This window comes from Orbicella franksi, chromosome 7 (genome assembly GCF_964199315.1).
Source record: "Orbicella franksi chromosome 7, jaOrbFran1.1, whole genome shotgun sequence".
Taxonomy (NCBI): Eukaryota; Metazoa; Cnidaria; class Anthozoa; order Scleractinia; family Merulinidae; genus Orbicella; species Orbicella franksi.
Genome location: NC_138151.1, coordinates 14,048,825 through 14,063,529, shown reverse-complemented (window position 1 = coordinate 14,063,529; position 14,705 = coordinate 14,048,825). Strand labels below are relative to the sequence as shown.

At 41.4% G+C, this 14,705-nt stretch overlaps 1 protein-coding gene across 2 annotated transcripts in view; it reads right to left on the bottom strand.

The window, feature by feature from the left end:
- The window catches only part of LOC145492121 (cohesin subunit SA-2-like), a 37,702-nt gene that overhangs the window by 10,534 nt on the left and 12,463 nt on the right, over window positions 1-14,705 (bottom strand). For both annotated transcript variants that reach the window (XM_081471458.1, XM_081471457.1), the window contains exons 20-31: window positions 14,643-14,691; window positions 12,506-12,690; window positions 11,774-11,863; window positions 11,003-11,062; window positions 10,327-10,395; window positions 9,733-9,807; window positions 8,964-9,037; window positions 8,599-8,683; window positions 8,290-8,370; window positions 7,059-7,151; window positions 1,247-1,304; window positions 561-680 (exon numbers count right to left, since the gene is read on the bottom strand). In XM_081471458.1, coding sequence (XP_081327584.1) covers window positions 561-680; window positions 1,247-1,304; window positions 7,059-7,151; window positions 8,290-8,370; window positions 8,599-8,683; window positions 8,964-9,037; window positions 9,733-9,807; window positions 10,327-10,395; window positions 11,003-11,062; window positions 11,774-11,863; window positions 12,506-12,690; window positions 14,643-14,691 — 1,039 coding nt within the window. The remainder of the gene's footprint in view (window positions 1-560; window positions 681-1,246; window positions 1,305-7,058; window positions 7,152-8,289; window positions 8,371-8,598; window positions 8,684-8,963; window positions 9,038-9,732; window positions 9,808-10,326; window positions 10,396-11,002; window positions 11,063-11,773; window positions 11,864-12,505; window positions 12,691-14,642; window positions 14,692-14,705) is intronic.

The following is a 14,705-nucleotide window of genomic DNA, read 5'->3' as shown; positions in this document are numbered from 1 at the left end:
GTGCAATTGTAAGGGTTTTTGCCTGAAGAATACGCAATTCTGACGTCCCGTCCACACTACACCTAAGAAATTTGAAAACAGAGGTTTACTTCGCCGGTTAGGCCTATTCCGTCACAAAATTGGAGCTTTACGAAAACGCGCTTCAAACCGGAGGAATTTAAGGATGCAGGCATTTCGAACGGAGCTCTTCGAAAACGATACGGATAGCGTCGCGATAATCACGTGATTTTCCTGACCGAGGTAAATCAGTTTTCCTCAAACACAAATCCAAAATGAACAGTGTGGACGGAAAACATTTGATGTATTTTTAGAGTGAAACCTCCGTTTTCAAATTCCTCTGGCGCAGTGTGGACGGAAAACATTTGATGCATTTTCAAAGTGAAGCCTCCTTTTTCAAATTCCTCTGGCGCAGTGTGGACGGAAAACATTTGATGCATTTTCAAAGTGAAGCCTCCTTTTTCAAATTCCTCTGGCATAGTGTGGATGGGAACTGACATTGAGTAACATAAAGATTTGCATATGCAGTAATGCTGAACAAATTAAAGGCACATCTTACTTACCATCTTCTTCCTCTGGTTCATCTTCCTCCAAGTCTGTAAACACATGGCTGACAACATAGTCTCGCAGTCGCACTTGAGTACTGTGATCAGCTTCGTACACCAAAGGAGCAAGAGTAGGTGCTACAACATGAAGACAAAATATGTTTCTGCACAACCAGTTAAAAAATACAAGTAATTTTTTTTTTTGGTGCCAGTATCCCTAAAAGATCACAGATGTACAATTATTCTTTTTGCATTTTTACCAAGTGTACTGGTACATTGTACTATCACCGATTTTTTCCCATCCATTTTCACAAATGCTAACTAATCCTAATGCTACAGGGACATAAGCGTATGAGCTGGGAAGGGGGTGGGTACAGAAATTTTCTAATTTTTCGGGCAAAAATCTGGGCAAAAATTGAGACTGCTGAGAGAGGTAATTGAGTATGTAAGCTTTCATAATAACTATTCTTGGAATTATATCAGTTTCACTATTAGATGTGAGAATTGTGAACGTTTCTGTTTTTCATGCAATTTAAGTGCGTTTGCACTCAGATTTCAACGCTTGTGCATTCAAGCGTTGTGTAATTTTTTTGGCAAGAAGTTCAGGATTACAACTTACATCTCCACATGTACTTGAAAGTTTCTTTCATCAGATTGACAAGCAAATGACATGAGCAAAAAAAATGTGAGCCAATAAACTGTACCTCTGTTCTTTAACTGTTTTGCAAATATGATCAGCAAATCACAGATACAAGTGAAGGCCTTGAAAAGAAAGGAAAAACAATACAGTCAAAATTATTCTTAAGAGAATTCTCTATTATTTTGCTCTCAATACAAATTTGAACAGTAGGCCATAGGTACTGTAAGTTCACTGATGACTGGCAATTCAGGGAAATGATGCAAAGAAAACTGAATTTAAAAAAAAAAAAAAAGGAGAACGAAAACTGAATTTACAAAAGAATTAGTTAAATCTAGCACTAGTTGTCTCTAGCTCAAAAATTTGGGTTGTTTTTACCATTTTCACGGAGAAACCACTTTGCAAGAGTTTGTGCAAATGGTATGCAAAAATGCCTGATGATAAGTACCGTTCGCAGTGGCCATGTACCATTTACTCAAAACCCCTCGGAAAGACACAAGGAGAAGTTTGACCTGATCATAATTCCAAGATGGTGGTGAAGAATTGCAAATGGTAAGCACGTTTTCCACTTGGACATTTTGAGTGGAGATTTTGGACTACCTTTCAAGATGTTCCATTTATTTTGAAAATTTTCCAGTTGGTCAAGCCAAGAATGTCTTACCATATATATTCTGACCGAAATTTCCAGAATTTTGGGGTAAATGGTAAACAACCCCAATGTTTTCCAATCCTAACCCTGAATTAAAGGGGCTCAGTCACGGTATTTAGAGTTATTCTGGTCACATACAAAATTACCTTATTTTAAATGGTAGGAAAATGCAGTTAAATGCAATTTAACGGAGTTAACAACAAAGAGCGCCAGTGTTGTCTGGAGTCAGCGGCGTTTCATACATGGGCATGCGCCAGATCCCATGTGCTCTTTGACTGAAGTGTGTTTAGCGTCACAGGCGCTAGCGTGTTATTTGCGTGGCAGTTCATGGGACCTCATCTTCAAGGCTTCCTCCCTGAGTAGCGTGTGCATTATTTGTTCTTCGTTCGTCGTTTTTTCGAATCTTGCCGTTGTTTCTTTCGTTTGGTATGGCACATCGTCGTGCAACAAACAACAGTGTGGCCGCCATGTTGGATTCAAGTCAGCCTTCTTCTTCAGCCGATTCTCCCTCTTCGGTCGTACGTCCTCCCATTTCTTCGACTCCGGTGTCCACTCCGCCCTCCTTCGTCCTCTCTCAACAGGACCTCAGTCAAGCGTTTTCACAAGCCTTGGGGGATACGTTACCTCGCATTTTGGCGGCTTTGCAAAGTCACTCATCGAGTTCTTCGACAGCGGGAAACGCGGCGTCGGGCACGACGCCATCCGGTTCTGTTGTCATTAACCAACCACTGCCTTCTTCTGCAGGCCAGTCCTCAGGTAATTTGGTCGTTCCTCCCTTTATTTCAACATACTGCACGTTAGGCAATTCTTCTTTATCTTCGCCATCGTTGTTTGGTTCTCGTGGTGCTGCGAATGGATTGCCATCTTCCAACCAGTCTTTCACGCCATTGGTCTCCTTTGGTTCTAATTCCTCCATCGCCTCTACCTCAACATCCCTGAATAGGCCGTTTGTTGTTGGCCCCGGTTATTCCCCTATCCCGGAGAAGCTGGTGACAAAAATTAGGTCTGGCCAATTTGTGTATCTTGCTGACTTGCTAGCAGAGAACTTGAAAGCCCAGGAGACAGAGCCCCAAACGTACCTTGATGGCAAACTTCTCGTGAGTTCTTCCAAGAAAAGGGTGCAAGAGATCACTGATATCGTGACATGGGTTGAAGCATTCACTGTGTACTCGTGGATCTTCTGCTGTGCTCATTCTTCCAGATGGCAGGACATGACACAATACAAGCTGCTAATTCTCAAGACGTCGCGCCAGTTCCCTGGGAAGGCTTGGCTCCATTACGATGTTGCATTCCGCAAGGACGCAGCTGCTGCAGGTTTGGTGGACTGGTCTCACATGAACCATGATTTGTACAACTTCCATACTCTTTCGTCACCTCTTCCCCAGTCAAGCCAGCAGCCAACCACTTCATCTTCAGCTTCAATTTCGATACCCGGTTCATCCACCTTTTGCCGATCTTGGAATGATGGCACCTGTCGCTGGACCTTTGGTCAATGCCGGTACCTCCATCGCTGTGAGAAATGTGAAGGTGATCATCCACGTGTCAACTGTCCATTTCGGGCCTCAACCTCTTCCTACCGGCGCTCCCAGTCAACTCCCCCATCCCAAAGCAAACGTCTGCGGCGTTGAAGTGGGATCCAAACCATATGTAAATAGCGTACATTCATCTTGTTCAGTTTCCTTTTCAAATTTTTTGATTCCTGTTCCTGTTAATGTTGTTGTTCCTGCACCACAAGATGCTTTTGGTAATGACATGCCCTCCGAAGTGGCACACCATGCTTTGCCCTCTTGTTCTTTGTCCATTTTGGGCGCCCCGCAGCAAGACCTGGTCCCCCCATCCAGAGTAACCCCCATAGACGCGGAGGAACTTCGGCATGAACTGTGTTCTTACCCCGACCAAACGCAAGTGGAGTACGTGATTTCAGGTCTCACAAATGGTTTTCAGCTGGGTTTTGACCCTCGGGCGGTATCTTTAAAATCGGAGAATAAAAATATGCACTCAGCATCCCTTCAGCCTTCAGTCATCGACCAGTATCTCCTCACGGAACTCAACAAAGGCCGTGTAGCTGGCCCCTTTGCTATAGCCCCTATCCCAAACCTCCATGTGAGTCGCTTTGGAATTATCCCGAAGAAGTACCAGCCTGGAAAATGGCGGCTTATCTTGGATCTGTCTAGTCCTTTAGGCCATAGTGTCAATGATGGCATTCCAAAAGAACCCTTTTCAGTGCAGTACATGAAGGTTGATGATATCATCGATGGGATCATGCTTCACGGCAGAGGAACGCTGTTGGCAAAGTTCGATGTGGAAAGTGCTTACCGTAATGTCCCTGTCCATTCTGATGATCGTTACCTACTTGGTATGAAGTGGCGTGGGAAATATTTTATTGATATGGCGCTTCCATTTGGACTACGCTCTGCTCCTTTCATCTTCTCGTCCATTGCAGATATGCTCGAGTGGATCCTCAAACACAATTATAATGTGAATTTTCTTTTACACTACCTGGATGACTTCCATACATTTGGGCCCTCCTAACTCACCTGTTTGCCAGAACAATATTGATACTTGTGTTAAGCTATTTAAAAAGTGGGGTATTCCTCTTCACCCGAACAAATTGGAGGGGCCATCCACTTGCTTAACTGTGCTCGGTATTGAGCTCGATTCTCTCTCACTTCAGGCCCGTCTGCCGCAGGATAAGTTTGATCGTATTGCTGCACTTCTGGAAGCCTGGTCCCTCAAACAACATTGCACACGGAAGGAGCTGGAATCTCTCATTGGCAATCTCCAACACGCATGTAAAGTAGTTCCTCAGGGGCGTACCTTCTTGAGACGCATGATCAATTTATTGTCAGCCTTTCGACGTGATAGCCACCCAATTAGGATCAACCAAGACTTTCGCTTAGACCTCCGTTGGTGGCGAGAATTTTTCCATTCTTGGGGTGGTCTCAGTTTCCTGCTTTCCCCACAGTGGGTGACCTTGCCTGAATTTTACGTTTCCTCAGATGCTGCTGGTGCTCGGGGTTATGGTGCAATTTGTGATCATGAATGGTTTGTGGGTGAATGGTCAGCTGTTCAGCATCCCTTGGCAATTGCCTACAAAGAGTTGTTTCCGGTGGTTATTGCAGCTTCCCTATGGGGCCACCGATGGGCTTCTAAACGAGTTGAGTTCTGCTCCGACAACATGGCAGTCGTTAGTGTTTTGCGTTCGGGCACCACGAAGGATCCGAACATGATGGTTCTTCTCCGTCACTTGTCACTTGTGGCAGCCCGACATTCCTTTGCCTTTACTGCCTCTCATACGCCGGGTAAAGACAACTCGATTGCTGATGCCTTATCTCGTTTTGATTTTCAGCGTTTCCATCATCTTGCTCCTCATGCAGTTCCTGGGGCGACTCCAATTCCGTTAACGCTGCTGGCTCAGCTGCCCGTAATTTGACAGATAAATGCCAGTTCTATTTGACCAACGGCCTCGCACCTTCTACTCGCCAAGTTTATGCTTCGGCTCAACGTCAGTTCTTAGATTTTTGTAGTCAGGATACTCCCTTCGAGTCAAGTCAGCCTCTTTTACCAGCCAGTGAACAAACTCTGATGCGCTTCTGTACCCATTTAGCAGATCGTCTTCACCATTCTTCCATTAAAGTATATTTGTCTGCAGTCCGTTCTTTACACATTGACTATGGCTTCCCAGACCCAATTGTCAACCGTCTTCAACTTCAGCGTCTCTTACGAGGGATCAAACGTCATCAGGGCCCAAATCTCCCTCAGCGCCAACCAGTGACAGCCGACCTTATGTCTGTTTTGTACAAGTCTTTAGATTTTATCAACCCTGACAGTGTCATGCTATAGGCAGCCTGCTGTCTTGGCTTCTTTGGGTTTCTTAGAGCTGGTGAATTTACAACAAATGGTACCTTTGATCCATCTGTTCATTTGACCGCGGCAGATCTTCAAGTAGATTCCTCCACCAATCCCCAAAGCTTTCGAGTGTTAATCAAGTGTGCAAAGACTGATCCTTTCAGGCAGGGTTGTTTCATCTATCTTGGCCGTGGTTCCCTTCCTCTCTGTCCTGTGACTGCATTAACAAACTACCTTCATCTTCGTGGGCCAGGCACCGGACCTCTCTTTATTCACCAAGATGGCTTTGCTCTTTCTAGATCTCGGCTTTCCTCGTTTCTTCAAACCACTCTACAGGCAGCAGGTATTCCTGGAAAGTTCTCGGGTCATAGTTTTAGAATTGGAGCCGCTACAACTGCTGCCCAGAGAGGTGTTCCTGATCATCTCATTAAGACAATGGGTCGCTGGTCGAGTGATGCTTACTTGTTATATGTGCGTACACCTGTGGAAACCATCCTTTCAGTAGCTGAACGACTTGCCTAACAGGTATGGTTTTTGTCACTAATTTGCCAGTTACTGGGTGCCTACGGATTTGGGCATTTTTCTCGGGGCTCTGGCCTCCCCATCCATGAGCCCCTCTCTTCTCCGAGCTGGCTAGCGCGCTGCTCGGAGGTCCTCCGGCTTGGCGTGGGGGCTCATGGCTGGCTTGCCAGGATTTGCCAGCCATGGGAGCAGTCTCCATCTAGGAGCTGGCTGCCAATAGTGGAAGCTCCTGGATATCACAGGCACCCAGCCTCCATTTTGCGATGCAGTTGTTAAATGCAGTTAAATGCAATTTAACGGAGTTAACAACAAAGAGCGCCAGTGTTGTCTGGAGTCAGCGGCGTTTCATACATGGGCATGCGCCAGATCCCATGTGCTCTTTGACTGAAGTGCGTTTAGCGTTACAGGCGCTAGCGTGTTATTTGCGTGGCAGTTCATGGGACCTCATCTTCAAGGCTTCCTCCCTCCCCCCCCATTTCCCTCCCTCTTTTCCACTGTTCACACAGTGTGACGGGTGCCTGCTCTCCCTTCTGCGTGGGGGCTCATGGCTGGCTTGCCAGGATTTGCCAGCCATGGGAGCAGTCTCCATCTAGGAGCTGGCTGCCAATAGTGGAAGCTCCTGGATATCACAGGCACCCAGCCTCCATTTTGCGATGCAGTTGTTAACCTGAAAATAAGAGCTTAATAAGATGGAGAAACTCCACAGAGATAATGATAAACCATAAAGGAACAAGGATGGAGAAGATTAACATGGATTACAAACGACGAATTTGAAAAATTTAGGCTAAACTTTTCAATATGTGCGAACCGTGACTGAGCTCCTTGAAGTAAAAAAAAAACAAGGAATTTCTTTACTCACCACTCTCTGGACGGAAGGAGAACTAAACTGTATGAGCTCATCACAATGAGACATAAATTGGCTCACACGTTTCTTTAGTGTGCGCATCTCATGCTGTGGGAAGATAGACACATGTTAGCGTAAGCCTATATTCATGTAGGAACTTTTCAATATCTCAACAGGAGAGTGAAAGGCTTGAAGACTCCTTCTAAACTCCCCTGGCCTTACTTCGTACCGTCAGGACTCTAAGGACTAAATTTTCAATAACATACAAGAACATGAAGACATGAATGATCATTGCAGTTAGACATGAATACATGAATTGTCATATAATTATTCATTTGCAACATACAAGAACGTTTGGAAGCTACATGTATCTAATCAAGTCCTACAGCTAAAGTTTTCATTTGTTGAGTCCTCCAAAACAATTGCCATCCTTGTGGATGTAATGGCTCTTCTCAGTGCACTGGGTGTTAGCCCACTGATCAAATGCTTCCCCTTAAGCAGCTCATTGTCAGACTGCCCCCTCCGAACCACCTGCCCCCCCCCCCTGTCCTCCACCCTCGTTCACAATTTGCAGGTTTATGTTCACTGGGAGTGCAAATAGACCATTTTACAGTTGTCTGCTCAGTGACCTGGCCTTTGGATTGCAGTGAGGCTGGAGTTGACCTTGTGTTGATACAAACCTGACTACTTTTGTTGTGTAAAACAAGTTGTTCTGATGCTAACTACAGGTGCATTTACATGACAAAAGCGTGAGGTCTGTATCAAAACAAGGTCAACTCCGGCCTCGCTGCCATCCAAAGGCCAAGTCACTGAGCAGACATCTGTAAAATGGTCTATGTTATGAAAAATTGTCTAGTCAATTTCTAGAACAATCTAGAACCGGAAGTCATTCAGCCGTGACCAATTTGTATAAGAACATTCCAGAACATTCTGTTCCTTATGTAATTACTCAGATTAGAAACTGTGTCAAACTACTTAATTTAGTTCCAAATAGAAGTTTCTAGAACTTTAGGCCTCATGTATATTAGAGCGAGCGTTTCTTCTGTAAGAGAGATTGATTCAAATTTGAAGAAGCTTAGTGCTGTAAATTTGCGAAGTTACCTTACGGAAATAAATTAGTTTGTTGCTGTTGCCAGCGATCCTGAGTTCTGTCTGGAAACAACCCTGCTCTTCAACGATACTCGTAACAGTCTTGATGATGCAATAGTTAAATACACTCACAAACACCTTTCATAAGAATTAATACCTTATCAGGTTCATCAGCATCAATTTCTGTTAAATTCCAAACCAACAGCATCTGCATACTGGAAAAGGTTAGCTCCAGTATCTGAAACGTAAAACACAGGACCAATGAAGGAATGCATCAAAAAAGGGGGAAATTTACTACATGTATTTCCCCAGATGCATACTGGTGTATCAAACTTAGTTTCAAAGGTCTACAACCGCTGCTGTGTCAAAGCTGTTCAATTCCTTTTACCACATAATTATTGTCTAGAATAGAATGGCCCAGTATTTGTGTTGTGATTATTGGTCTTGAGTATTAATTTATTCTTACCTCATCTGGTACAGTGTTGTTTCTGGCATAGTCAATGATGTAGTACAGATCATCATAAAGATCCCATTTGTTGAGATTGTGTGATCTGCATTCACAATGATAATAAAAGAAATGTTTACTAATGAGTCAACAGGATTTTTATAGAACCTTTGAACATTTCCAACAAAAGGAAACTATGATGACTGGAAGATATTTTCCCTTGCTTAACAGAAACAAATCCCTGCCCCAAATAAAGTTAACTGCAGGAAATTAACAAACCAGGAAACCAACAACTGACAAATGGATAGATCGTCAACAAAATTTTGAAACAAACCACCAAAACAATAGTTTACAAAGCAGCTGGTGAATGCAGTTGGTGAACTTACTTGAAGAAAGATGTTATTCTGGCAAGATTGACATGAAGGGCAAATCTCTCTTGATCATCTTCATCCCCTTCATCCTGGAAAATTTACCATAAAAATAACATTCTTCAGTGAGGGAAGTCTCACCCATGAAGACCTGACACACATGTATATCATTATGAAAACATTTATTTTTGCTCCCCCATCTTCAAGAGCCTTTGACTAGGTTTTTAGTGTGAGGTTTAGGGAGAAATTCAGACTTGGGTATTGACAAACTTTGTTCAACCATCAAGACAACATCTTCAACTTGTTTCTCCTCAAAACATCAAACATTACAATAGTTAGTGCATTGAGCATCGTCAAAAAGCCTAATTAAGCTTTGTTACTACCACATGTATAACTGTGAAACAGAGCAATGAAAAATGAAATCATCCACTTAGAGAACTAGGAAGGTGTGTCCATACAGTCATGTACAACAAACTCTTACACCTAGCATCAAAAGAGCTGGAAGGTCAATAGTAGGGGGTGAGGGGTGGGGGTGGGGGCTTATTATTGGTCAGAGATATTCTATTGTTTTGTTTTGTTTTCAGTATGTTTTTGTTTTCATTTACAGCTATGCTCTCTAAAATAATATAGTTTTAACTTACTTTTAGTTGTGATAGTCACTCAAACATGAGGAAAATGACTGTGCAGTATTTGCATGTAAAAGTGTGTTTGAGGGCTAATTCTCAGAACAATGGTGCAAAACAGCTTCTACAGTACCAAACACAACACAAGTTCAGAAGAAACTTACTGCTTCCAAACCACTCTTCACATTTTCCTTGAATTTTGCCACAAATGAATCAATGAGTTTGTTTTTAGACACATCCTGTGATCAACGTAGCAAAAATTATGAATAAGAAACACAATGTTTTTAACAGAAGCTATAGTGCAGAGGATGTACACGTGTACCTGAACAATATATAACTATGACTTTTAAGCTACATGTATAAAACAAAAAAACTGATTTCTGCAAGAATTGGAAGTCGAATTAGACAACTCAAATAGTGTGGTGTTCACTCAAGTGTCAAGAGTAATTAAAGCTGCATGTTTTTTTGCTCAGAATAGTTTGCCATGTCTTTTGTGAGAGTGATTACTCTGGTTTTGGTTTTACAACACTCAACTGAAAACCACTCTTGGACTGCAGGCAGCCAGTCTTCTGTTGTAGTGAGTTATCTGGGAGCACAAATGCAAAAAGTGCAGCATGGAAGATTGTGTTCTTCTCAAAAATACCTTATTATCTAAAGCATTTCACCTATTACTTCCTGCCTGATTCTGAGAGAAAAACATTCCATTCTATTACACATAAACAATGACCTAAAAGGTACATGTGCATGTATGTACTTACAGCTGTGGAAGCCAAGGTGTAATCATTGTCTGTAAGTGTCCTAAAACTTTTGCCACATTCATCTAAAACCTTGAAAACAACACATCATGTCATTTAAAGAGTGCATGTGTACATACATGTAAAACTATGTAGTTGATCAAGGTTTCAAGAACATGACAATAAATAACACCTGTGTGTCAAAACAAAAATAGTGATCAGCAACTACGAAAAAAAAAGGCACAAAGAGTTGGATCATGTGTACACAAGGCATCCAAGGTTGAGTGTCGATCGATACCCTAATTTGACCCTTGATTGACACTCAGTCAACATCTTGATCAACACTTGACTGACCTCTCCATCAATACCTGGTCAACACTTGATCAACATCAGACAACAGTCGACTCATTTTCACAGACACGCCATTGAGTGTCAGTCAATGTAAATGACTGACTGTCAATTGAGTGTCACTCACCAGGTTAGTGTTGATTAAGACATCAATGAGGTGTTGATCTAGTTTTGAGCAAGTATCAATTGAGATGTCAATTGAGTGTCAATCGAGGGTCAATCAAGGTTATGGATTAAGACTCACCTGCAGATGTCTTCAGTACACATGGTCCAAAGAGTCTCTTTGTAAGAAGAAATTAGATGTCACCGAGATAAGAACTCCAGTGTTTACCAGCACTACCCACATACTTACATTGACATCAGAGTGCTTCTCAACAATGTCACTCAGCTGCGTCAAAAGTTCATCCAGATACTGAATAATCATAACAAAAACGTTTATCACCAATACTGTGAAACTTATTTCACTGGCCATAGGTGTACATGAAGTCAAGTAATTCCAATTTAGGCAAAGTTACATTTGTATCTCAAAGTCACTTCAGAATTTTTTCAGTCTGTGGTATCTAATTGATACAATAGTCATAGTGGCCAAAGATTGCTCTTAAGGATCTCTTGTGATTTGCATTATAATCTTGTCTCATCTGGGCTGATCGTTTTTAAATTGATCTCTGCCACGGGCAGGGATTCATATTCACAGTTGTCTGTCCAGTCATCAGAGACGACTAAAAAATTGTATGGATGACCAAAACAATACGAATAGTCATCTGCTGGACGAGTTTAGTTTGATTTTACCAAAAAATAAAATGGTTTTTAAATTTTGTTATGGATTCCATGCATTCTAACTACTTGTTATCCATTTGGAACTTTTGGTTTACAATTTCAATAACTAGTTTTCCACTGCAAGATTTCCTTTCACCGAGATAACTCCTGTTGGTAATTGCTTGTACAGTGTTGGGGTGTTTCCTGCCCACGGAATTGCCATGGATATCCCCCTACTGTGCAAGAGTTGTGTCAGGGCCCCATACGAATCTTTAAGACACCAGCAGTTCCCACATTCATCAACTGATGATCAGTGAATACTTGTAGGTAAAGGAGACTAAAAATACAGGATTAAATATTCCCAGACCTTTCCCAATCTCCTCTGTCCATACTCTTCCAGATCAAAGTACTGAGGGAGTGAAACAAGGTTTATAACATTTTCGACATCAGTTCCAAACTGAAACAAAAGGAGAGAGATCAGTGCGATGACCAATACTACAACCCTCATATGAATAATACGCACATGTATCAAAAATCTCTTCTAGTACAATTCAACACTTGTTTATTAGATTTAGGCCCCATCCACACTACGTGGAGAAAACAATTTGAAAATGCAACTTTATTTCAACACCTAGGCCTACCATCCACACTAATCCATCACAAAACCTTAGCTCTCCAAATCTTAGCTCTTCAAACTGGAGGAAATGGAAATGCCAGCTTTGTGTTTTAGAGTGGATTAAGACAGTTTGAAAAGTCAAAACATAGCTCTTTGAAAACGATGACATCATGGTAAACACGTGATTTCCCCATCCGAGTTTTCCTCAAACACAAATTCAAAATGACCAATGATTATGGCATTTTCAACTTCCTCTGGTATAGCATGGATGGAAAACTTTGATGCTATTTCCCAGCGAAAACATTGTTTTCAAATTTCTCCAGTATAGTATGGACACTGCCTAAAACTGGGCATACACCACTATATTGAAGTTGGTTTTATGTCACTAATTAACCTTTGTCACTCTATACACATTGCAACTCTCTAATCACTTTGGCTTCCTTTGCCTAGACAGCTCTGGTAGCCATTCCCTTCATACTGTACCTTATTCAACAAGCTTGGAAGTGTCTGCATGAAATGTGCACTGAGCTCTTTCTTGTCATTCACAGAAGATTTGTTTTCCTTTCCTTTCCTTGCTGTTCTCCCAGGGGGACCCTGCCGAGTTGATGCTTGTTTACTGGCACAAACCATTATGTCAATCAGTGACATTTCTTCACTGTCATTCAAACCTTCAGGAAAATATATATATATAATTATTTACATGAATTAGGTTTTACATGTATCTCTTGAAGAATGAGGAATGCTGCTGGTTACGAATTTTGGAAAAAGTTAACCCCCGCCCCCCCATTCACAGATTGAAGTTTCTCTTACGATGGCATTACATGTGTTAGTAGTAGTAATAGTAGTAGAGACCTTATTTAACAAGGGTGACACTTAAGGTGGGCACACATGAGAGGACCAGTCCCTGTGACTACTCCCTGCAGCAAGTCCCATCGTGTGACCTAGCCATTTTTGCTTCAAAATCTAGTTGGTCTCTGCGACAAGTCCCTGCGACTTGTTCCTCAAAATGCTTCGTGTGAACTGTTCATGGGACAAGCCCCTGTGACCAGTCCCTTCGTGTAAACTCTTCAGGGGACTAGTTGCAGGGACTAGTACCCTCGTCTGTGCTGACCTTTGATAGCAAATAAAAGCTAACAAACATGTGGCTCTCTAAAAATACAATAAGATCCACAAAATATTTACAAATCTACAATTAAAAATTTACCAGTAAAAACAGGGTTCGACACTAATATAGCCAACTAGCCACAGACTAGTAGAAATTTATTTTTGGCCAGTACTGTAGGTTTTCGGTTTCCACTAACCGCTTTGGCTAGTCAACAAAATGAAATTGGCTGAACTAGTTTCTGTCTTCTTCAAGGAAGACAAACACAAAATTTACACTTTTCTCAGAAACAATGCCAGAATTTCATTGTGGACATATCATGGTACTGGGCATGTGCTGTTCAGCACGTATGTCTACTTTTCGCTGTGTGGTACATAAACGGGGAACTGAACATGTTAATTTCGTTGAAAGAAATATTTGTCAAACAAGACAGCAACATAAATGCTCTTTTTTGTTACGAAATGTTTTTCATGAGCAAAATAGTGTGGAACTGCAAAAGGATAACATTTCATTTAGCGTACCAATAGATGGGTGATTTGTTGTTGTATGCATACTTACAAACTTACCACTACAGAAATAATTAGATGAGAAAGATTTATTTCCTTCGACATTTAAATCAGCTGTTTCTAGCAGTCAAATCTCGCCAACAACAGTTTACAGTATTGTTCAGATAGTTGTTTTGGTTTTGAAAATTTCTACAGTGCCTGTCTGTGAAGAAGTCTCGACAGTTTTTGCATTCACATCTTGGGGGTCTCGACATTTTTCCAAGGAAGTCTCAGAGAAAGACAGGGTCCTGAAAGTCTTTTCGGGAACTAGGACTTTTTTGAAACTAGTTTAAGCACAGTATAATTAATTACCAACATTATGTATTAAAGAGAGTGGCTTGCATTGTGCTTTCAAGTCTTGCTAGTAATTCTGTTGTTATTGGACCCACCTGAAATTTTCGCGACACATTAACTTTGCGAATTTCGCGATTTAAAAAATCACGAAATTAAAGTGATGCAGATAAGTAAGTGTCGGGAACATAACACATTATGTTACTGTTAACATACAGTCTCGCCATTGCGTTTTTGTCACTTGGCATTATTGTACCTTCGATAAAGTCAGTTTACTAAATTCAAAGATCATGTTTAAGTAACATTGCCAAGGAAACAAATTTTGTGTTACTCAAAAGCGCAAAGTTAAAGTGATTCAAAATACAATTTTTTGCAAAATCGCGAATTTAAGTGTCACGAAATATGTGCACCCCCAAATTGCAAAATAAACATGTTGCTAAAATTTCATATAATAAGGTAGCCAACCTCAATGCTTGGCTAGTAAGTTGAAAAGTTAATGTTGAGCCCTGAAAAATTAAGAAAAGACCGAGCTTTATGGGTATTTTGCTTTCTATGTATTTGGCCTAAATAACATTAATTATTAGTGAGTTTGGCATATCATACAATTTACATGTGTAGGTTAGATGTAGGCTACAAAAATCGAAACAAGCTTTGAATCCATAAAAAAAATAATTTCTCTTACCCTGTTTGTCACCTTTATCCAAAAGAATATCAGTCATCAGCTTCCAATCCTATTAGCAAACAA